Source organism: Lepidochelys olivacea (assembly GCF_965140295.1).
Source record: "Lepidochelys olivacea isolate rLepOli2 genome assembly, chromosome: 2".
Lineage (NCBI taxonomy): Eukaryota > Metazoa > Chordata > Testudines > Cheloniidae > Lepidochelys > Lepidochelys olivacea.
Genome location: NC_140412.1, coordinates 267,536,555 through 267,560,346, shown reverse-complemented (window position 1 = coordinate 267,560,346; position 23,792 = coordinate 267,536,555). Strand labels below are relative to the sequence as shown.

Below are 23,792 nucleotides of genomic sequence, written 5' to 3'. Positions count from 1 at the left end.
TTAGCTGGAGAGAGTTTTAGAAAGAAAAACCTCTTGTTTGACAGTCTCTTAGATATTATTAAAGAGGGCAATAACTGTCCCTCTAGGAAAAAGAAAATGGTAGTTGAAATGAGCTGGAGCTACTACTGTTAAAGTCAGATCCCATTTCATCCCAGGTGGTGTCTGGGATTCAGCTGGAGCCAGTAGAAGTGGGAGTATTATCTGGGTCCCTCTCTCTGGCCTGGTCTGGTCAGGACATCTTTCAGGATTAGATAATGAAGGCCTGGGATCCCAGAAGATGATGGGGGTGGCAGCCATGATGGTGAAGTTTGCTTCAGTATCCTCTGTCTGTTCTGTCACTCAATCTTTTTTCTGTTCTTTGTCCTCCTTACCGCTCCTCCTCCTCCCCTTATTTCCCAAAAAAGTCTTCCTTTCAGGACCCAGAAAGTGAGTGATGGGTGGAATAGCTCATCCCCTCATTATTTTTGTCCACCAATTAGACCTTATTTCTGACACACTAATTTTGGTTCACTAACTTCTGGCTCCACATCATTTGTTTTTAACAGGTATAATTACAGCAGTCCTTGGATTATATGAACATGGCCTTTTTAGTTTAAACTAATCCAGTTTCTCTGTCTGGTTTTCTTGCACCTACTCCCATCAACACCTGTTATAGGTTGTGACATCTTATGAACTTACACTCACTTTTTACAGTTAAACTCACAATTAAGGTAAATTTGTAAGCCCAATTACCACAACAGAACAGAGTAGAACATTTCAATTAGGCCTGTAATTAATTTTCAAGCATAATAAATGGTGGTTATGGCACTTTTAACCACTCTGCTTTATGTACTTATATTTCTTCTCTCAGATGGAGTTGAAGAAGAAAAAATGGAAACTGAGACAGATGGGCAACAGTCAGAAAAGGTAAAAGTCTGAGATTTGTCTCTGATACAGTGATTCTTTTCATGAAGTTCACAAGTCTGAGTTATTTGTGTTACAGTAGCACCTAGAGACCTTAATCAAAGATCGGGGCCCATTGTGCTAGTCACTGTACAAATGCATAATGAAAAGTTGGGCCTTACCCCAGGTGACTTAAATTTTAGTAAAGAGCTCCTTGTTCTCAGACTTATCATGTGCAGAGTGAATTGAACACTGCTGTCATAGGAGTGCTCCCCTGCAAGTTTATTGCTGAGCAAAGTGGGAAGAGATGTCAGTATCTCTTCCTGCCCTTTCTAGCCACGAGGAAAGGAGCTGAAGAAGTGTCAAAGTGGAGGTCAGATTTAATTGTAGAACCATAGAAAAACTGCAGCAGCCCATCCTGACATGTTGCAGCATTTTTCTTGTAGTGTTGGATTGTTGAGTCTGACTCCTGATCGTGCAGTGCTGTGATGTTTTCAGCTCTGCACAGTTTAATTCAGTGAGAAATTGGCTGTCCAAGATTAAGTACCTTTGCTCTAATCTGACACAAGATCAGTAAAGAGAAATCATAGTCCTCCAAGAACCATTCCTAATTTTTGAATTTAGTGTAACTCAGTTGTGTTGGACTGCCAAGTGCTCAGATTAACCTATTGTTATAGCACAAATATAAACTGAGAGAGACTGAGAGGATGAAAGACAGAAAAGGGTTCTTGTATTTCCCTTCTGGGTGCCAGCTGGAGTTGGATTGGCAACCTGAGTGAAGTCATTTATTCATAGTTGCATCACAGACAATGGCAATGCAAGCTACCCTCCTTTGTCTAGTGAATGTGACTCAACTCTGATTTAGAGCTTGAACCTAAGCCTATGATAGTCAGTGGCAAACACCCCCCCCCCTCCCCGTAGCTACAGGGAGCTGCGGGAACAGTGCTGGGGGCAGGGGCAACGTGCAGAGCCACCTTCCACCCCACCCCCACCAGGAGCTACAGAGACATGCCAGCAACCAGCCGCTTCCAGGAACTTCCATGGGGCTATGGAAGGCAGCCTGCCTGAGCACCCCTTTTAGCGGCCTGGAGATCGCTGGCTGTGATTTATTTTTGCGGGGCCCCCCTTGAGCCGAGGCCCTGGGCTGCAGCCCCTAAAGCCCCTGCCTTAATCGGGCCCTGTGGGAGATCTGCAGCAGCCAGGCTGGGGAGCCAGGAGCCAGCTTTCTTGTCAATTTCATGGCTCAAGCAGAGCTGTGAAATTAACAAGAATGACAGCCAACAGCCAATGTGAGGAACCATGTCTACATAGACAGTGAATCGCCCTAGGTACACTGACATAAGTCTTACGCCTCTCATGGAGGTGGAGTTATGTTGGTGTAGTACAGCACTTACGTCGGCAGGAGTAAGTCTGTAGTGTAGACACTGATGTACGTAGGTCCACATAAGTTGCCTTATGTGGACCTAACTCTGTAGTGGAGACCAAGCCTAATACTCAAAAAACATAATTCTGAATGTTACTTCTTGTTTGCTGTATTCTCTCCAGTAAGTTTATATTGCTTTTATGAAATAATATATGTAAATACAGTACAAGGTAATCATGGGCATGAAAATTACTGTTCCAAATTTATTGGAAACTAATTCCTGGTCTAGTAGAACAGAATAGATTAGACATTCAGATAAATCCAAATTACTTGCACATGTTAAAATATTTCCCACCTCCACCCTTACGCATAAAATCACTGCTCATATCATTAATACAGTTAAGGCCCTTAAGTTGGAATAAGCTAGAATATGTGAAGAATTCCACATCTTTGAGTAGTGTCCCTATGGGTGCTTCATGACAGGGCATACTTCCTCAGGGCAGATTTATCACAATGTCCAGCCTTGTTTCAACAATCCAGTAGAGTCTACAAACCCCACTGCAAGAGCTTTCCTACAAATTCTGGGCCATATGGCAGCCTGTATGTTCATGACTTCCCTAGCAAGACTTAACTCTTGGTGTCTTCACCTGTAATTGAGAACCATCTACACTCCCAACGCTTTCGATCCAAACAGGTGTCCATACCTCATAGGGTCCTCAGTCATCTGAACTGGTGGAAGGACCCACAGAAGGTGTGGGGGGGTGTTTCATTTGTACAGCCTCTTCCCATGAGGATTGTCACCGCAGAAGTCTCCCTCATAGGCTGGGGTGCACAATTCCAAAGCCTTAAAGCTCAGGGCAAATAGAACCCTTCCGTATCAACATATTGGAGCTCAGAGCAGTCCATTATGCTTGCCAACACTTTCTCCACACACCAAGGACCACCCAGTCAGAATAATGCTGGACAACAGAGCAGTAAAGTTTACATCAATCAGCAAGGAGGAGCAAGATACCAGTCCTCCTACACCAAAGCCATAAAACTATGGAACTGGTGCACGTCACATCGCATGCATATCTTGGGGGTCATCTGCTGGGACTACAGAACACAATCATAAATTCCCTCAGGAGGCAATTCAGCATCAACCACAAATGGGAAGTGAACAACAAAGTGTTCTGAGAAATACGACTTTCCTGGGGCCATCCACAGGTGGATCGCTTCACTACTCCATTCAATGCAAAGAGCAGACGTCTGCTCAAAGTGTGGGCACGACCACAACTCCGTGGGAGATGTCCTAGTCATTACTTGGCCTCAAGACCTGCTATGCCCTTATCCCCCAATACTGCTCCTGTTTAAGTTCATAAAGAAACAGAGACAAGAGGAACTAGTAACCATCTTCATGGCACTGTCGTGGCTGAGACAGGCTGTGGTTCCCAGAGCTGATTCATATATCTACAGTCTCTTCTCTGCCTTTTTCTGACCCTGATTCTCTTCACCCAGGTATCAGCATTGGTCCCCTCCCCCAGTCTTGCAGCACTTTACCTCAAAAGCATGGCTGCCTGATGGCCCTCTGGTATAGCATAGGTCTGCTCTCCAGAAGTTCAGTGGGTGCTGCTCAATATCAGAAAGCACTAACTAGAAAAAGTGTGGAAACGCTTCCAGGCTTGTTGCAACCATCAAGCTGTACTTCCTCTCAAATCCTCTGTCGCATATCCTCAGTTACCTGTCAAATTAAAGACTACAGGCTTATCGCTGAGCTCCATCAAAGTTGTTCTAGCTGCCATCACAACTTTTCACCCTCCCGTACAAGGAGTCTCAGTCTTCACCCACCCCAGCGCTGCAAGGTTTATCAAGGGTCTATTTAACCTCTTCCTACCAAGGAACCAACTGCACCATGGGACTTCACCTTAGTTCCCAGTGCTCTGAGGAAACTCTCATGCAAACCTGTGGGGAGTTACTGCCTCCTTCATTTGTCCCTTAAGACCTTGTTCATGTCAGCCATTACTTCGCCTAGGGTGGGTGGGGGATCTTGAATCCTTGATGGAGGACCCATCATACACGGGGTGCTTCCAAGATGAGGTGACTTTACATCCACATCCTCGCTTCCTTCCTAAAGTCTCTTCAGAATTCCATGTTAATCAGGATATTCACCCACCAGTATTTTACCCCATGCCTCACTCTAGTAGAGAAGAAGTGACCCTCCATATGCACTATTAAGAGCTCTTCCCTTTTACCTTGACAGGACTTGGCCCTTTTGGGTTTCCCCTACACTCTTCATCTCTGTTGCAGAAAGAATGAATGGACATCTGATCTCCATCCAGAGATTGTCCAAATGGGTTGCAGGTTGTGTCCTGTTAGGCTACAAAGCCTTAGGGGTTCATCTCCCTCCTCCTTTCCCCCGAGAGTTATTGTTCATTCCACCAGGGCTCAATTCACCTCAGCAGCCCTTGTCAAAAATGTATGCAACTCAGACATCTGCAGGGCAGCCACCTGGTCATTGCTGCATATATTTTACCAGCATTGCACTCTCATGCCTGCCTCCAGGACTGACATAATGACACTTTCCTACAATACTAGATCCAGTTCCTTGATGCCCTCCTCCTTAGTGGAGGTACTACTTGGGAGTCTCCTTATGTGGACCATCCAAAGGGACACTACTTGAAGCAACAGGAGAGGTTACTTACCATGTACAGTAACTTGAGTTCTTTGAGATGTGTGTCCCGATGGGTGCTCCATTACCTGCCCTCCTTCCCCTCTGCCTCAGAGTCTCTTTCTTGGGACTTTTGTGGTTGAGTAGGACCTGGAGTGGCGGCAGGTCTCCTCCTCTCTATATACTGTTATATCAGGGCACGAGGTTTCTAGGGCACAGGTGTAGACCTGGGGAGACAGCTAACAAAAATTTCCAATCAAGAGCACACTGGCGCCCTTGCATATCTAGACATGGAGCATCCATAGCGATACAAATCTTGAACTGAAGTACAGTTCAAGGTAAGTAACTTCTCCTTCATTTTATTTCCCTTCCTTATGCCACACTTTTGCAAATACCTGTTGCTTTTTTCTGTTGGACAAAAATACTCTTTCCCACTGTGTGTAATTACACGGCGGCACTCATTGCCACATGATGTTATTGAGGCCAAGAACTTACTAAGATTCAAAAAGGGATTGGATGTTTATAGGGATAACAAGAATATCCAGGTTTATAATACTGAATGCTAACAAAAATTTTGGAAAGGATATAAAATCTCATGCTTCAGTCTTAAACCAATCTGTAACTATTAAGGATTAGAATGAAATCTTTGGGGAGGGACAAGATGATTCCACTTCTCTCTACTGTGAGGTTTCTTGCACTGTCTGCTGAAACAAAATCTGGTGCTGCCCCCTGTTGAAGATGGCTTCCTGGACTAGATAGGTCATGGATCGGATCCAATATGGCAATTGCTTTGTGCCCAAGAACCTTGACCATGGTTGTGAAAAGAACAAACAGGCAGTCCCAAACTGAGTCCACCTTCTCAAGGATGATAGAGCATTTCAAAGTGAATCTGTGACCAAGCTAACAAGGAATTTTTTCTTATGTTTCACTTTCTCTCTTCTGTCATACCCCTCCAACACTCTAGGTTGAAAGCAAAGGAGAAGGTGAAATAGAGGAAGGTGATAAGGCGCAGGAAGGAGAAAATGAGAGAAATCCAGAAAAGGAGCAGGACAGTGAAGTCACTTCTGATACCAAGTCAGGTAATAGACACCAGCTGTTACTTGAGCTGCATTTTAGTTTTAAAAGCCTTTTTCCAAAACTGTAAGAATAGACTATAAAGTTAATTGTGGCAGAAATATTTCCTCTCGCACAACAGGTCTGCAGCTTGGTTCAGCAGCAGATATTCCAGTTCATTTCACAGAAAAGCTCAAGTGCTAAATTCATATTGCAATCATTTCAGACTTCAATTAAGGGACTTTTTTCATCTTGGCTGTAGGGACTGGGCGAGCAGATTGCTAAACTAAAGTGAGCAAAAACCATATAAATGAGTTTATTTCTATATGCTAATCTGTTGGTCCATTCCTAATGTAAAGAAGCAGATGAATGGGACTACTATGAACACAGCTTTGTGCTTAAAAGCTTAACAAGCTTTCTCCGTTTCCTTACAAATCATTTCATTCAACTAGTTGGGAATAAAGTACTGAAAAATCATAGTATCTTCCTATATTTTAAAATACCATGTCATTTCTCATATGAATCTGTGTTCTGATTGTCATATAGATCTGGCACATCTTTTCTGACAGGATTTTTTTCATCAGGATTTTAGGGAGGACAGAGCAAAACAATAAAAAGGTCTCCATTTGCCTCTCAAAATGGAGACGTTCATGGAATTTGTTTATTGGAAATACAACTTAAAATTATATTGATATTAAGTCTAAGAAAAAGATGGGAAGAGAAGAGTGCACAGGGGTAGGAAATGAAAGCACTTTAGGAGCATCACCCTTAAGGGTTTTGGGGGGATCCTCTGGAATATACATTTTGTGGAGGTATTCAAACTGCTTCTGTAGCAGTATGTGGAGAAATGCTGAGGCGCTATAATAATGTAAAGCACCTAAGTGGGAGAGTTGTAATGTGCATGCATGGGTTTATGCTGTGTGAGCACAGAAGTACGTGCTGTGTAAATCCTGTCCCTGATGTGATAATCATTAACAGTGAAGAATGAATGTAAAGAAATTATTGGGTCATCTCTTTAGAAGAGAAGGAGGCAGAAGAGAACAAGGAAAACGTTGATGCGTGCAAAGACAAGGAAAGCGAAGCTGGAAAGAAGAAAGTGGAACACGAAATCTCTGAAGGAAATGTAGCTACAGCTGCAGCTGCTGCTCTTGCCTCAGCTGCCACCAAAGCAAAGGTTTGTCCTATACAAATGTCCACTGCAGCTGATTTCCAGTTTCAATTGGGAAGTGTTCAAAAATGGCCCATTGTTCCAAACCACTGGGATTTTAAGTACTTTTTTGTTTGTTTGTGCTCTTTCACTTCCGCTGTTTGCACACTATCCTTAAATGAAATTGTTTCCCTGTGAATAGTTTAATGCTACCATTGTAAACTTACTAACGTCAGGGTGAGCATCCCCAAAAAAGGTCATCTTTTCAATGTGTAACGTGGGCAGTTGTCTCTGCTGGGTGTGCTATTAGTGGTCAAGGAACAGGATTGGGAGGCAAGATTTGTGGGTTCTCTTCTTGGATCTGCCACTGACTAGTTGTGTGACCTGAGGCAATTCATTTAACTTCTCTGTACCTAAGTTTTTTCATCAGTAAAATAAGTGTAACACTTACTTCGCAAGACAATGTGATAATTATAAAGATCTCTGAGATCCTCACATGAAAGGTCGTCTGTTGTTTTTCAGGGCTGGATATTGAGAGAGTGGTATTTTTTCCATTCCATATTTGTGTTAAATGGCCTCTTAAACTTTCCAGCCACAAATCAATGAATTATTCTTTTCAGTCTGCCTTTTTTATGTATATTTTTAAATCCTTTGATTCTCACTTATTAAGTTGTCTGCAGACTTTACCTAATGAGCCATAGCTTGAATCAGTGTTCCACATGGCAGCTCTGGCTTACAGTTTTTATTGTAAATATCTTCTGAATATCCTGCTTCATTCAATTTAATGAATGTTACACCCTTCTTCCTCTTCATATTTAAGACCTCTCCTCTACTTCCCAGATAATTTGTTTCATTGTAATCCTTTCTCTGTCTTTTTGTTCTTTTCACTAGCTCTGCTGAATACTATGCATCACAAACTCCAGGTCAGGTTTTAGTAATAAAATGTATAACTAGGTCCAGTTGGGTGGGTCTCAGCACTGAAATTGCTCGTATAGTAAAATACCCCAATTAATTATTGCTGTAGGATGGATTTGTGGCATTTTTCTGCCTCTGTGAGAGACCCTTATTACTGTGACCCCATCGTGTGTGGAAAGTCAGTTAGATTATCTGCCATATCACTTGCCTGGTTTGCTTATGATGATGTTTTGTAACTTGTGCTTCATCTCCTCAGAGAGAGAGAGTGTGTGTGTGTGTGTGTGTGTTTTCTTGGCAGGTCCCTTGACACTGCTTGGGATGCATACTTTCCAGTGCTGGATTTCTTTGTCCTGCATTTTTTGACAGTGGCTGAGTAGTCATTGCCATGCTAATGAGCTTAGGAGAGGCAAAAATAATAATCTGGTAGAGCAAGGAAAAGCTGTTAGTCCCTCTGGAAAAAGAACTCCAGTTGATTGCTGCATATTTCTTTGAAACAAACTGACCTCAAAAGAGGAATGGGAGACAGACAGCCTCTGGCATGGTGGGGGAAGGAAGAAATGAGGGTTCACACAGAGCCCCAGCCTTGTGGGGAGAAAGGAGGATGCTAGGATAAGTTGGGGGATTGGGACAAACAGAACCCCTGGTAGCATGTGGTTGGAGGAACCTGACATGCTGGGAATAGATATTCACTATGGGACTGTGGGGGAGGTGGCCACAGAGAGCCCTTGGCATGGAGGGAGAATGGAGCACGTAGAACCCCTGCCATGGGGGGAAGATTAGGGGACCTTGGTATGGGGGGGAAGAGTAGTATGGGGGAATGCACAGAACCCCTGCTGTGGGGGGAGCAAATGGGGTTGGAAAAGGTATGGTATGGGAAAAGGAGGTTTTGGAGGGCACACAGAACCCCTGCAGGATGAAGATGAGGGGAGTGGTAGGGAGGGGTGGCACACGAGCTTGCAGAGGGATCGAGGGAGCCCTGGCATGTGCGGTAAGCTTGTCCAACACAAGTTACATAGTGTGCTCCCCCCATAGTTTTTAGTGGAGCCTCTGGTTCTGGAGGAGCTCAGCAACTCTTGACGGGCAAAACAGTGGGAACTCCTTTCCAGAACATGGACTTAACTTCCCTTTAAAATAGTCTGTACTCAGGGAGCGCCCTAGATTTTTCTAGCTGCAGATGTTCTTACTCTCTTGGGGCATATGGATGCTGTGGGTGCAAATTTGAAGGTCCTGAGTTTGTAGCATCCATGTGAGGAAGTTGCAGCACAGCATTTTTGTGTGCACTGCTATTCTCACCCCTTTTGTCCAAACTGCAGGTCAGTGTAGACATGTCGTTAGAAATACCAGCAGAGTTTGGTCCCTGCGGTTTGTTATATTCCCAGATAATGAGTCATACTCTGGCTTCTGTCGTGACTCTGACAATTGTTCGGGGGGGGCAATGTAGTCGACCTACAGTCTAGTCAGGTTTATTAATATAGGCCTTATCCCCTTCCCCTGAACATACTTGTACTCATTTCTGATTCGGTTTGAGTTGTTGTGAATTCTTATCTGCGAAAAGGGCACTCTGTCAAGTTAGGGTATGATGATGTCACTATAATGGGATCGTTTAAACGCTCAAAACCCTTGAATTTGAGACTGTTGGATTCAGGTAAAGCAATCTTTTAGGTAGTCCCCTTATGGCAATGGCTAGGTTTAAAGTCTTTGAAATGTCATACATCATTTTATTGAGACTGATCTGAGAAAGGGGATGCGGTTGAAGCTCCATTTACAGTTTGACACACACTTTAAAATGTAATATTAAACTAGCATACAGGATTTCCCAATTGTTCGTTTATTAATTTTAGGATTATTTTGAGATGTGAATACCAAGGTGACTTTTTTTCTATCAGCCTTATAAACTCAACCTGAGATCTGAAGATCAAGCTGTTCTTTCTGTCCCTTCCATCATCACTATCGAGGATTAATTCAGAACTTAAATGTTGATGCACGAGCCATGGCAGAATCAGATCAGGCTTTCATGGCTATGTTAGCACTGCAAGGCTAAAAAGGAATAAATGCTTTTAGTAAAGTAAGCAGATAGTGGTCACAAGGAGCAGATGTTTTGAGCCATTTAAAGAAGCCATTTGAAAGTTGTGTTCTGACACACCTTCTAGATCTCTTTTTTTAATAACCCTCTGTCTGCTGTGATAACCCACACAATTGTGAAAAAATGACAAATACCCCTTAGTTGTGCTTCTCAGGTCTGGAATTCCTTTCTTTCATCAAGAGGTGGTAAGATGATCAAAGTATTTTTTAATTCTGATCTAATTTCTGTAGAACCTTTTATCTGAGGATCTCAGTGTCATAACAAACACTAACTAAACTACACATCATGCCTGGGAAATATGTATTATACCCATTTTACAGATGGCAAAACTGAGGCATGGATATGATTTGTTATATTATAGTGTGAAATGGCTTGGGATGCATAATAAGTGCTGCACATGTGCTGTGTGTGTGACTGAGTGTAGCTTTCTGGACTCTTGATCTGTTAGATACTTATCTGTATATTTCCTTTGGGTGCAAAAAAAGTAGTGCAGACTGGAAATGGAAGAATGTTACACTAGTGGAGGTTCTCCCGATAAACTGGGGTCCTTGCTTCATGATCACATTTGGTGATAACTCTAGTGAATGTTTCCTTTCAAAACTTATTTTAATATCAAAAGATCTAAACAGCAACCTAGTTTATATATGCAGTCAGTGCAATACGAGGGGCTGAATGTCCTGAAGCACTTTACAAAGCAGTCAGAGCATGCAATGCCTTATTTAAAGCCAAATTCTAGAGCTATAATATGAGACTATTTCCCAAAGAGGCGCTGGTGCTTCAGACCATCTGGCTTCATTGTAGGTAATTTTGCATGTCTGCATCTAGGTCTGAAGAGTAGAAATGAGGTCTTCCGTAAATAGCAAAACCCCTTATAGCCTGAGCACCATGGATCGATGGGCGTTTTCAGGCAAGCAATAAAAATGTAAATAGGAGTGAAATTTAATCTTTTATTTTGAGAGGCTTCCTGCTCCCAATCAAGCTCATGTCCCCATTTTCTTCCGTTGGTGGTGGATGTAAGAGGAAGAAAAGGCTTGGATAATGCAGTCCTTTTGATTTTGACAAAGGCACACCGAGAAAATTTATATTAGAGGAAATAATGTCCTGTAATCAGGACCTTCATGCTCCAGAGTAAAATTGGAGTGCAACAAGGCCTTCTCTTCCCATTTGCACTAAAATTTCAAACAGCATTAAGGCCTTTTGTGAGCCGTGTCTGAGATGGAATAATTTAAACTTTAATATTAACCCCAGACCACTAAGGCCTGGTCTACACTGGGGGGTGGGGGGGTGTCAACCTAAGTTACACAACTTCAGCTATGTGAATAACATAGCTGAAGTCGACGTACTTAGATTGACTTACCGTGGTGTCGTCTTTGCAGTGAGTCAACTGCTGCCGCTCCCCCATCGACTCTGCCTGTGCCTCTTGCTGAGCTGGAGTACAGGAGTTGACAGGAGAGCGCTCGAGGGGTCAATTTATTGTGTCTAGATTAGATGCAGTCAATAGATCGATCACTGCCCACCGATCCAGCGGGTAGTGAAGACATACCCTAATTCTAGCTTATATGGAAAGCTATTATAGTGTTGCAAACTTTGCATTAGAAATAGAACTGTAAGTGTCACAGGAGAAATCTTGCAATTAGCTTTTCTGGGGGAGGTTGGTGGCTGTGGGACAATTTATTAAAAGAATGTGTCAGTGTGTTTTAGAGGCAACACAATATAGTGGTGAGTTGGGAGCTGGTCATCAGGAGACATGGTTTCTGTTTGCAGATCTGCTAGTAACTTTGAATTTGGGCAAGGCACTTCACTTCTGCACTATAGTTTTCCACATGTAGAACGGAGCTAATAATCCCCATACACACGCAGTTTGTAAAGTGCTTTAACACTTTTGGTGAAAGGTTCAAAGTGGTAAATAATAGGTTTTTTTGTATGAGATTTTTGTTTGGGGTTTTTTGTTTTGTTTTTTAATTGTTTTGGTGATACACCCATTGCATCTCTTCCCTTCCCAACCCCAAATTGCTGAATTAATTTTCGCTGACCATGAAAATGCATTTCAGGACCTATGGGTCCTTTCATTTTTTCCCACCACTGGACACCCTTTCTGCTGCAGGTTGATATAGTGCTCTTTATCTAGTCATGTGGTTGATCAAAACAGCCTATGACAAGAATACTGATTTATAAATAATCAAGACAGAAGGGATCATTGTGATGGTGTAGTCTGACCTCCTGCATAACACAGCCCATAGAACTTCCCTGAAATAACTTGTTTGAACTAGAGCAGATCTTTTAGAAAAACATCCAGTCTTGATTTAAAATTTTCCAGTGTTGGAGAATCCACCACAGACCATGATAAGGTTCTCTCGTGGATCAGTAACTGGTTAAAAGACAGGAAGCAAAGGGTAGAAATAAATGCTTAGTTTTCACAGTCGAGAGAGGAAACTGTACTAGGACTAGTCTCGTTCAACATAATCATAAATGAGCTGGAAAAGGGGGTAAACAGCGAGGTGGCAAAATTTGCAGACAACACACAATTACTCAAGATAGTTAAGTCAAAACCTGACTGCAAAGAGTTACAAAGAAATCTCACTACACTAGGTGACTGAGCATTAAAGTGGCAGATGAAATTCATTGTTGATAAATGCAAAGTAGTGTACATAGGCAAACATAATCCCAGCTATACATACAAAATGATGGGGTCTAAATTAGCTGTTACTACTCAAGAAAGAGATCTTGGGGTCATTGTGCTCAATGTGTGGTGGCAGTCAAAACAAGCTAACCATGTTAGGAACCATTAGGAAAGGAATAGATGGTAAAACAGAGAAAATATCATAATGCTACTATGTGAATCCATGGTATGACCACTTCTTGAATACAAAGTGCAGTTCTGGTCACCCCATCTCAAAAAGGATATATTAGAATTGGAAAGGTCCAGAGAAGGGTAACAAAAATGATTAGGGGTATAGAACAGCTTCCATATGAGGAGAGATTAAAAAGACTGGGACTTCTTGGCTTGGAAAAAGATGACTGAGCAGGATATGGTAGAGGTCATGAATGGTGTGGAGAAGAGGAATAAGGAAGTGTTATTTATTCCTTCACTTAAATAAGAACCATGGGTTACCTGATTAAATTAATAGGCAGCAGGTTTAAAACAAACATCAGAAGGTACTTCTTCACACAATGCAGAGTGAATCTGTGGAACTCGTTGCCAGAGGATGTTGTGCAGTCCAAAACTATAACTGGGTTCAAAAAATAATTCGATAAGTTCATGGAGAATAGGTCCCATCAATGAGTATTAGCCCAGATAGTCAGGGATGCAACCCCATGCTCTGGGTGTCTCTAGCCTCTATTGCCATAAGAGGGGAGTGGATGACAGAGGATGGATCACTCGAGTTGCCTGTTGTGTTGATTCCCTTTGAAGCCCCTGGCATTGCCCGTGGTTGGAAGACAGGATTTTGGCTAAATGGACCATTGGTCTAACCCAATATGGCCATTCTTATGTTAAATTGTTCCAGTGGTTATTTACCCTCACCGTTAAAAATGTGTGCCTTATTGCTAATCTGAATTTCTTGCTTGAGCTTTCATTGGATCATGTTATACCTTTGTCTGTTAGATTGAAGGCCCCATTGAAGTCAAATATTTGTTCCTCATGTAGGTACTTATAAACTGTGATTAAGTCACCCTTTAGTCTTCATTTTGATAAATTAAATAGATTTAGCTGCTTGAGTCCCTCACGGAGGCATATTTTTCAGTTCAGTTCTTTAATTATTCTTGTGGCGCTTCTCTGAATCCTTTCCAGTTTATTAGCATCCTTGAATTGTGGGCACCAGAACGGGACACACGATTCCAGTAGCAGTCGCATCAGTGCCCAATACAGAGATAAAATAGCCTCTCTGCTTTTACTCGGTAGTCCTGTGTTTGTACTTCCAGGGAACTCATTAGTCCTGCATTTGCTACTGCTGTGATCAGGCAAAGGTGCCACCCCCGGCGACTGTAACCCTCCACTCGACCAGGGCACAAGCCTCTTCAGCAGCTTTCCTAGCCCAAGCGCCTACCCAGGACATCTGTAGGGCGGCCACCTGGTCGTCTGTCCACATTTTCACGTCCTATTACGCACTTACCCAGCAGGTCTGGGACAATGTTGGCTTCAGTAGAGCCATACTGCAAGCCGCTAGACTGAACTCTGATACCACCTCCGGGGATATTGCTTGTTAGTCACCTAGAATGGAATTGACATGAGCAGACGCTCGAAGAAGAAAAACGGTTACCTACCTTTCGTAACTGTTGTTCTTCGAGATGTGTTGCTCGTGTCCATCCCCTTACCTTCCCTCCTGCCCCTCTGTCGGAGTTGCCAGCAAGAAGGAACCAAAAGGGCATAGGGTCGGCAGCGCCTAATATACCAATGCACGGCACTCAAGAGGGTGCTACAGCCAACCCTACAAATACCACTAAGGCAAAAATCTCCAACGACTATGCACATGGGCGTGTGCACACCTAGAATAGAATGAACATGAGCCACACATCTCAAAGAACAACAGTTACAAAAGATAGGTAACTGTTTTTTGGGGGGCGGGGAGTGTACGTATTCGAGCAGTGAGTTGTAACAATAGCTAGTATGTGTGGTCAATTAAAGTGCTCATCCTTCTGTCTTTTTACATTTTAAACTTGAAATACTCAAGCAGTGCTTGAGAGCTGTTTCATTTAGATGGCATGTATTTAAATAATTAATCATCCTTAGATGTACATCTGATTATCTGCAATAGTAAAGATAAAGCTTGAGGGAGATATTTGAGGCCCGTTGGTTTTGTCTGTAATCTGTTTTTGCACTCTTAAATTTTGAATGTAGCTTCAGTATTTCATAAAAGAGCAATGCAGTAAACTGGTTGTAAAGAAAAACTGGGGTTTCTTTTATATAACCTTTCAACAAACTTTATACACTGGCAGTGAGGCGTAGCTACTTAAGGCTGTGTAGACTCTCTCCCTGGTTGAAATGGAACTGCTACATTGGGCAAAATTGTAATTTTACTTGTTTGAGCAAAGGTCTCTAGAATGGCAGAGGTATATCTGTCATTTCCTCAGTCTTCTTGAGTGTCTTCCTGTGTAGTAGCCTCACAGACACCACAATAGTCAAGCCTTTTTCAATCACATGTAACTGAGCCACCATAAATCTTTTGCCCTTTGATAACTCGTTACCCCCTCGCTCTTCCATTTTAAAACCTCCACTCCAGTTGTTCTCACATTCAGATGGTTTTAAGACAAAATCAGATTGTCTAGGGGGAGTGAGCTTGTACAGTATTAATTTATATATAAGCTTAACATCTATCTACTTTGACTAAAGACTTCAGAAATACTAGGAGGATTATCATTGTGAAGATAAAGGATTGCAAATGAAAAGAAAATAAATATTTGGTTAAAGTGAACAAATGGAAAATCTAGGACACAACTCATACTTGATTATTCAATCCCTTAAAGCACTGAACTGTCTATTTTGTAAAGGTTGTGTGTGCAGGAGGGTGCTAACTTTTGTGTTTTTTATCCTTAGCACCTAGCAGCAGTGGAAGAGCGAAAAATCAAGTCCTTGGTAGCCCTCTTGGTGGAAACACAAATGAAGAAACTGGAGATCAAACTTCGTCATTTTGAAGAGCTGGAAACAATCATGGACAGAGAGAAGGAGGCAGTAAGTGCAGGAGACTAATTCTCTGTGATGTCCTAGAGCAAGCCAATGGCTAGAGAGGTCTCTGCATGTCAAAACAGCTGGTGTATTAGCAATTTCATCTGTTCCTGACCCTTTAAATATACAACTCTGGTTAGCTCACCTTGGGTATATCTACACTGCAATTAAAAACCCACGGCTGGCCCATGACAGCTGACTCAGGCTCTGGCTAAGGGGCTGTTTAACTTTGGTGTGGATGTGGATGTTCATGCTTGGGCTGGAGCCCGGGCTCTAGGACCCTGTCAGGTGGAAAGGTCCCAGATCTTGGACAGAGCCTGAATGTCTAAACTGCAATTAAACAGTCCCTTAGTGCCAGCAGAATCAGCTGGCACTGGCCAACCACTGCTGTCTAACTGCAGTATAGACATACCCTTAGAATTCATAGTTACTCATATTAAGCTGTTTAATTCACCTCTCTGATATGTCTACCCAGGATCTCTTCTGTGGTGTAAAAGAGTGAGTTAGGACTATCTATTATGCATTGGCCCCTAATTTGCCTCTTGCCCCCACCCTGTATTCATTCTGGGATGAAAATTTGCCAAGCTTGTGCAGAGATTACATCTGCTGAGTAGGGGGAGAGGAGCAATTTGTAATTCAAGGATGGCTATTCTTTCCTCCACAAGGAATGGGGTGGGGAGATGCTTTTCATACATCGCTAGGGTATGGTCTCCAGGACACCAATCCTCTGCCTTTTCTGTCCTCCCCAGGTTTTAGATCAAACACCTAGTCTGATCTTTCAGTCTGCTTCTCCAGTTCTTTTGTGGGATTTGCTCTTCCAGCTCCCCTGAGATTCTCACTTCCTCTGTGCTTTTAGTCAGTATTCTACTCAACCTGAGTAGCAGAGTGGGTACACTCCTGTGTGGCAGCATTCAACTCTCTGATCTTCACAGTGCACTTTACACTGTGGAGGAACTCCCTGAGTAGGTAACAGATCTCTGAGCTGGAGAAAGAATGGGGAGCTCCAAGAGAGGGGAGAGAGAGAGGAGAATGCAGTCATAGGCACGGATGGGAATGATGAGAAAGATGAGAAAGAATAGGAAAATGGCAGGTCAAAAGGGACAGAAAAAGGAAGCTAAGAACATGGGACAGAGGCGAGGGGGCCAGTAAGACAGTGCTCTGGGAACAAGCTCAGATTGGCATGGAAGACAATGAGTAGAGACAATGGAGGAAAAAGCGGAGGAGTTGAGCAGCAGGATAAGGTGATTGCTGATCAAAGAATCAGCATTCTGTCTTGGGAAGAGACTTAGCTTACTAGTAGGGGCTAGGACACAGGTTTAGTTTAGTTTCTGATCATTTGAAACATGACAGTCCTAATACAAATTAATAGTAATAAATCAGTGATTTTTTTGGCGGCTTCTTGAGTCTTTTGTTTTAACACTCAGTAATTTCTTTGCTGTGCACAATTAGAATCAGAAATACCAGGGAAAGAGATATTGTCTTTGCAGGATATGCAGCATTCACTGAATCAGCCTCTGACATATTGTTCAGCTGTGTTTTTTTTTGAATGAGACATGGTATCCTTTTGACTACTTCAGTGGTGAGCTCAAAGTTAAATTTTTCATCCCTTTTTTTGCATATCCTGGTGGAGTAGTTGGTTTTTTCTCTTTGTGGGCAGTGTGGTGGTAACAGTAGATGAGGTTATGGGCTATTTACCTGTAATTCCTGGTTTTCTATACTTGCCTTTGTGACAGATATTGCAATAGTAGGCAATATTTTGGGGCACTATATTGTATTAAATCTACAAATGGTTTCTGTATGATTGTGTTCTACTCCATGGGGAAGGGTTACCACAGCTCCTACAGGAACTAAAAACAGTGGAATGTGATTAAGGTGAATAACTGAAACTAAATAACTCTAGAGAGGTACCATACCCTGCAGTGGTTTGCACAGACTCCCTCATTCAAGCCTGATTTTCCAGAAACTAGGAAACAAAGGCCTTTTGGTTAAAATATATAATAAGCTTTCAGGGCTTTCTTTCTGATCCAGCAAATGGTCAGGACTTTCTATCCAAGGGGGGGCCCCAACCCTTGCAGAAAGTTTGGAGAAAGAATAAATGTGCTTGCGTAGACATATCGGCATGGTAACTTGTAACTGCTGGCAACACCCTGTTCATAGTCCTTGGAGAGCATCGCACAGGGGCTGGCCTTTAGGCAGACTGGTTTGCTGAGGATATCGCAGTGTAAGGCAGGGAGCTGTGCAGCCTCAAAATCTTCATAGAATCATAGAATATCAGGGTTGGAAGGGACCCCAGAAGGTCATCTAGTCCAACCCCCTGCTCAAAGCAGGACCAATTCCCAGTTAAATCATCCCAGCCAGGGCTTTGTCAAGCCTGACCTTAAAAACCTCTAAGGAAGGAGATTCTACCACCTCCCTAGGTAACGCATTCCAGTGTTTCACCACCCTCTTAGTGAAAAAGTTTTTCCTAATATCCAATCTAAACCTCCCCCACTGCAACTTGAGACCATTACTCCTCGTTCTGTCATCTGCTACCATTGAGAACAGTCTAGAGCCATCCTCTTTGGAACCCCCTTTCAGGTAGTTGAAAGCAGCTATCAAATCCCCCCTCATTCTTCTCTTCTGCAGGCTAAACAATCCCAGCTCCCTCAGCCTCTCCTCATAACTCATGTGTTCCAGTCCCCTAATCATTTTTGTTGCCCTTCGCTGGACTCTCTCCAATTTATCCACATCCTTCTTGAAGTGTGGGGCCCAAAACTGGACACAGTACTCCAGATGAGGCCTCACCAATGTCGAATAGAGGGGAACGATCACGTCCCTCGATCTGCTCGCTATGCCCCTACTTATACATCCCAAAATGCCATTGGCCTTCTTGGCAACAAGGGCACACTGCTGACTCATATCCAGCTTCTCGTCCACTGTCACCCCTAGGTCCTTTTCCGCAGAACTGCTGCCTAGCCATTCGGTCCCTAGTCTGTAGCTGTGCATTGGGTTCTTCCGTCCTAAGTGCAGGACCCTGCACTTATCCTTACTGAACCTCATCAGATTTCTTTTGGCCCAATCCTCCAATTTGTCTAGGTCTTTCTGTATCCTATCCCTGCCCTCCAGCGTATCTGCCACTCCTCCCAGTTTAGTATCATCCGCAAGTTTGCTGAGAGTGCAATCCACACCATCCTCCAGATCATTTATGAAGATATTGAACAAAACCGGCCCCAGGACCGACCCTTGGGGTACTCCACTTGATACCGGCTGCCAACTAGATATGGAGCCATTGATCACTACCCGTTGAGCCCGACAATCTAGCCAGCTTTCTACCCACCTTGTAGTGCATTCATCCAGCCCATACTTCCTTAACTTGCTGACAAGAATACTGTGGGAGACCGTGTCAAAAGCTTTGCTAAAGTCAAGAAACAATACATCCATTCAGTCAGAAAGCAGTGGGACAAGGGTCCCTGCCCAGATACATATGACAGCTGGAGACCTTACTAGACACTCTTGGAGTGGACCATCAGGGTGGGGGTGTGCAGTGGGAGAGATACAGATGCAATTCCTGTGGCACTGTGGCAGTCCTCACATGTGAATTTAATGGAATTTACATCCACATCTTAGCATTAGTCAGACTGATAGAGTTTGACAAAGTGTGGTCTTTTATCAAAAAAGAATGTCAACAAGAGATTCTTCTTTGCCTCGTATCCTCAGCTGTTTCACTCTGCATGTCTGCCTCTGACACTGATTGGCAACTAAAGAAATGGCCATAAATAAGTTGAAAAGGTTCTCTGTAGATTTTCTTATCTTTAGGGGGAAAACTCCATTATAGTGACAGCCTTTCTTTCTTTTTTCTTCATTTTGAGGCAGCCTGACATTTTCCTTCTTAACATTCTATGTATGAGTTCCCCCCTGGCTCCTGGTGGCCAAAATTCAGCTATATGCCGCTGACACTCTGGATGTTTAGTGGAGTAATTAAATTTAACCAAAACAAGTTCCTCAGTACTGTGGCAGGTTCCATACCCACATGTCCATACAGCTCCACTTGAGCTGTCTCAGCCCTCTATTATAGTAAAGGTCACATGCTTGTAACTGTTAAAAAGAAATCTGCACGTGTGGCTGGGGGGTAGGAGGGAGGAGGTTTTATGCATAACACATTTTGTTCTATTTGTAATCTGAAGCTATTTCAGTGCTGATTATGTGTAATTGGAGATTCTGTTGATAGCAGCATTGTTGACCCAGAAATTGTGGTAACACATGAATGAATGCACTCTTTTTACTGTCGTGGAAAGGCAGTGTGGGAGGTAGAATGATGAACCAGTGATGGCTGCTGTAGTGTGAACATATTAGATAGATATTTATAAGTCATTTCTAATTGCGCATCTTTTTGAGGCAGCTTGAAAACATTATGCCATTCTAAATCTTTTCCTGTTGTAGATGTTTACAGCAAATGTGCTGAAGAACCTTCTGTCACTCCTGACATAGCACTTTTTTCCATTTCCTGTCACCTCCATGAGTCAAGTTGTTCATGCATTTGTTTGTGATGTGGACAGATGTGCACTGTGACCCAGGTTGAGACCATCTAATTTAGCTCCTGTATGATTTGTCATTGTCAGGTTATCACCTGGCTCTGAGAATTGAAAGGTAAATGCATGTGTACTGATCTGCCTTGATAGAAAACTTGTGTATTGATGACAAACCCTCCTGAAGCCTAATTCTGTGGACATAACAATATGGTACATGTCTTTTTAAATCCATCTTTTTGCGCTTCTCCAGGAGTGTGGCTCAGCAGTTTGAGCTAGCATGTGGAACCTGCTGCGTTGGGCTGTGAATCAATTTTAGGCCTGACTTGCATCACAGCTCATGTATGTTTCACATGAGCCTTCAACTTTCATGAGTCTCTTTTGTGCGACTCTGTCTCTCTCTCGTCCCCCTATCCTTTTTGCCATCCCAATGGGGGAACTGTGTAGAGGAGAAGCTTTCATCAGCATTTAGATTTGGTGCATATTGCTAGACACGTGTTTGCATTGTGGGGAAGTTTGTAATGACATTCTACTGGATTGCCCTTTTTACATGTATTGCACCAAGAGAAGGTGGCCTGCAGATGGAGAAGCAGGAATGTGTTAGAATATGAAAGTAGGCTCCAGTGGTATCTTTTTATTAAGCCTTGCTCTCAGGGACTTTAAAGCAATTCTGCTGTGAACTGCCTGCCACCTATTGTTTCCGTTTTCACACATGCACCATTACACCATTGGTGTATTTGTCTTTTCATTGTATCAGGTTCCTCCTGGTAAAGTGTCAAATTGGTCAAGGACAAAGAAATCATGGCAGCATGAATAAACACATTGTGGTCATTACATGCTGAAAAAGAGCCCCCCACAAGAGCTATGCATTATTCATTGGCTCTGGTCCCCATCTGGTTCTGTTGGTGAATGCATGCTTTGTGGCAGAGTGGTTTTTCACTCACACTTTGGTAGTGAACAGTCTGCATAATGTTTTGTGGAGTGGTGTTCTTCTAGAAATCTTAAAGTATGTTGGCAATGAGCAAAGGACTCTGAATGCAGACAAACTGTTTTTTAGACCCCATAGTTTGTATTGTAGCTTTAAATGCTTCTATTTGAACGGGCATTTAGCTTCTGGGATGGAGAGGATGTTTTTGCTTTTACTGAAAAATCACATCATCTCTCTTTTGTTTCGTTCTTCCTGGGGAAGGGAAAGAAGAGTTTAGTTTGTATCTAGACATGCAGTTCATCTTCACAGAGCGTAACTCACCTGTGTTGAGATTGCAAAGAAACTGGGAAAAGAATTTATGAGCAGCATGTCTCAGAGGCTGGCATTTGGTCTCTGATCAGCTTCCTGGCTGACAGGGCGGATGCATTTTTAAAATACGGGTATCAAGCTGGTAAACTTTATAGGTGACTTTCCAAAATCCAATTTCCACACTTTTTTGCTTTTCTTTCATGAGTAACTGAATAGAAGGGGGTTTGGATGGATCTGGTGAAAGCTATGTTGTGGTATACCTCAACTAGATTAAAACATTTAGAGGTACAAGGAAACACTTATCTGTTACTCTTTGCTGAGCTTAGAGTTAGCTAAGATTTACATATGAGCTTTTCTAACCATAATGAGAAGATCAGCATAGTAACAGCCCCATAGTAAGAAGCATCTTCTGCGGCTGACTTCATTATTCATCATCTAGGTTACTTGTTACAAAGCTTTGTACTGAAACCACAATAATGTGTTTTTAAAAAGTTTAAGGAAAAGGCAGCTGGTCCAAACATGAAACAGTATTAGCCTCAGCAATCCAAATCAATGGTTAAGGGGTGCCTTGAGGCATAGCTGTCACTCTGGAAATCTAGGCATAGAATTAGGACCCTGTATGAACTTTGTGAGCACATGTTGTTGGGGCAGAATTAGGTGGTGAAGTCTTTCCATAGAAAACTCCTCTGGTTGTATCCAGTTCCTTCTTAGTGATTGTCTTTCCCACAGTGCAACATGGCGAGGAAACTGGATCAGCGGGAGAGCGATTGCTTGCAGAAGTGAGAGGAGGTGAACGTCTACAGTCTATCTTGGGTTAAATTGTAGTTGTAGTGCCATGGGGTTCCCTGGAATGAAAACACCATGGTAGAGTTAACTAACTGCTGTGGGTGGTAACAGACAATATCCCTTTTTAATGGCACATATTGTCATCCTGAGCGGAAAATAGTGGTGAGCTAAGCAGGTGAGTTCCCAATTGGTGATAAGAACTTCTAGCATTGTGGGGAGAACTTCTTACATCTTTTCATATTTCTAACTGGAATGGTTTTTCTCTTGGCTGCAGTTAGAGCAGCAGAGGCAGCAGCTGCTGACGGAGCGACAGAACTTCCACATGGAGCAGCTGAAATATGCAGAGTTAAGGGCTCGCCAGCAAATGGAGCAGCAGCACAGTCAGAACACACAACAATCGCACCAGCATTCCAGTGGGCCTGGCATGAACCCACTTGGGGCACCGGGTCATCCGGGCATGCTGCCCCATCAGCAGCCCCCTCCATATCCTATGATGCACCACCAGATGCCCCCCCCTCATCCACCACAGCCAGGTAAGAGTTTGTAAGAGAAGATCATCATGATTGATTAAGGCCAGGGGAAGAAGTGATGACAGATGAAACTACACATCTGCTTGTGTACTTATTTAATGTAGTGTGTGTTTCATATAAAGGGTGCGTCTTCTTATAAAAGAGACCAGAATGGCTAATATTATTGTATGTTACTGCATGATGCAGTTTCGTTTGGTAACTTCTGTGACTTGGCACAACTGCAGGCTGTCTGAGCTAATAGAGCTCATATGGGGGTCATAGTGGATAACATGCTAGATAGGAGTCAACAGTGTCACACTGTTGCAAAAAAAGCAAATATAATTGTGGGAAGTATTAGCAGGAGAGTCGTAAGCAAGACACGAGAAGTAATTCTGCTCCACTCTGTGCTGATTAGGCCTCAGCTGGAGTATTGTGTTAAGTTCTGGGCACCACATTTCAGGAAAAATGTGGACAAATTGGAGAAAGTCCAGATAAGAACAACAAAAATGATTAAAGATCTAGAAAACATGACCTATAAGGGAAGTTTGAAAAAACTGGGTTTGTTTAGTCTGGAGAAGAGAAGACTGAAAGAGGACATAAGTTTTCAAGTACATAAAAGGTTGTTACAAGGAGGAGGGAGAAAAATTGTTGTTCTTAACCTCTGAGGCTAGGGCAAGAACCAGTGGGCTTAAATAGCAGCAAGGGCGGTTTAGGTTGGACATTAGGAAAAATTTCCTGTCAGGGTGGTTAAGTGTTGGAATAAATTGCCTAGGAAGGTTGTGGAATCTCCGCCGTTGGAGACTTTTAAGAGCAGGGTAGACAAACACCTGTCAGGGATGGTCTAGATAATACATAGCCCTGCCATGAGTGCAGGGGATTGGATAGATGGCCTCTCAAGGTCCCTTCCAGTCCTGTGATTCAATGATAGGGAGACACTGAAGGTCTTTGGGTTCAGAAGGTGGTGACTTGGTCAGAGCATCTAGAAAGAGATTATTTTAGCTTC

At 42.9% G+C, this 23,792-nt stretch overlaps 1 protein-coding gene across 2 annotated transcripts in view; it reads left to right on the top strand.

Moving 5' to 3' along the window:
- Positions 1 to 23,792, top strand: part of SMARCC1 (SWI/SNF related BAF chromatin remodeling complex subunit C1) — a 176,831-nt gene that overhangs the window by 119,463 nt on the left and 33,576 nt on the right. For both annotated transcript variants that reach the window (XM_084618951.1, XM_084618950.1), the window contains 5 exons: positions 851 to 906; positions 5,857 to 5,971; positions 6,965 to 7,119; positions 15,624 to 15,758; positions 22,555 to 22,813. In XM_084618951.1, the coding sequence (XP_084475077.1) occupies positions 851 to 906; positions 5,857 to 5,971; positions 6,965 to 7,119; positions 15,624 to 15,758; positions 22,555 to 22,813 (720 nt within the window). The remainder of the gene's footprint in view (positions 1 to 850; positions 907 to 5,856; positions 5,972 to 6,964; positions 7,120 to 15,623; positions 15,759 to 22,554; positions 22,814 to 23,792) is intronic.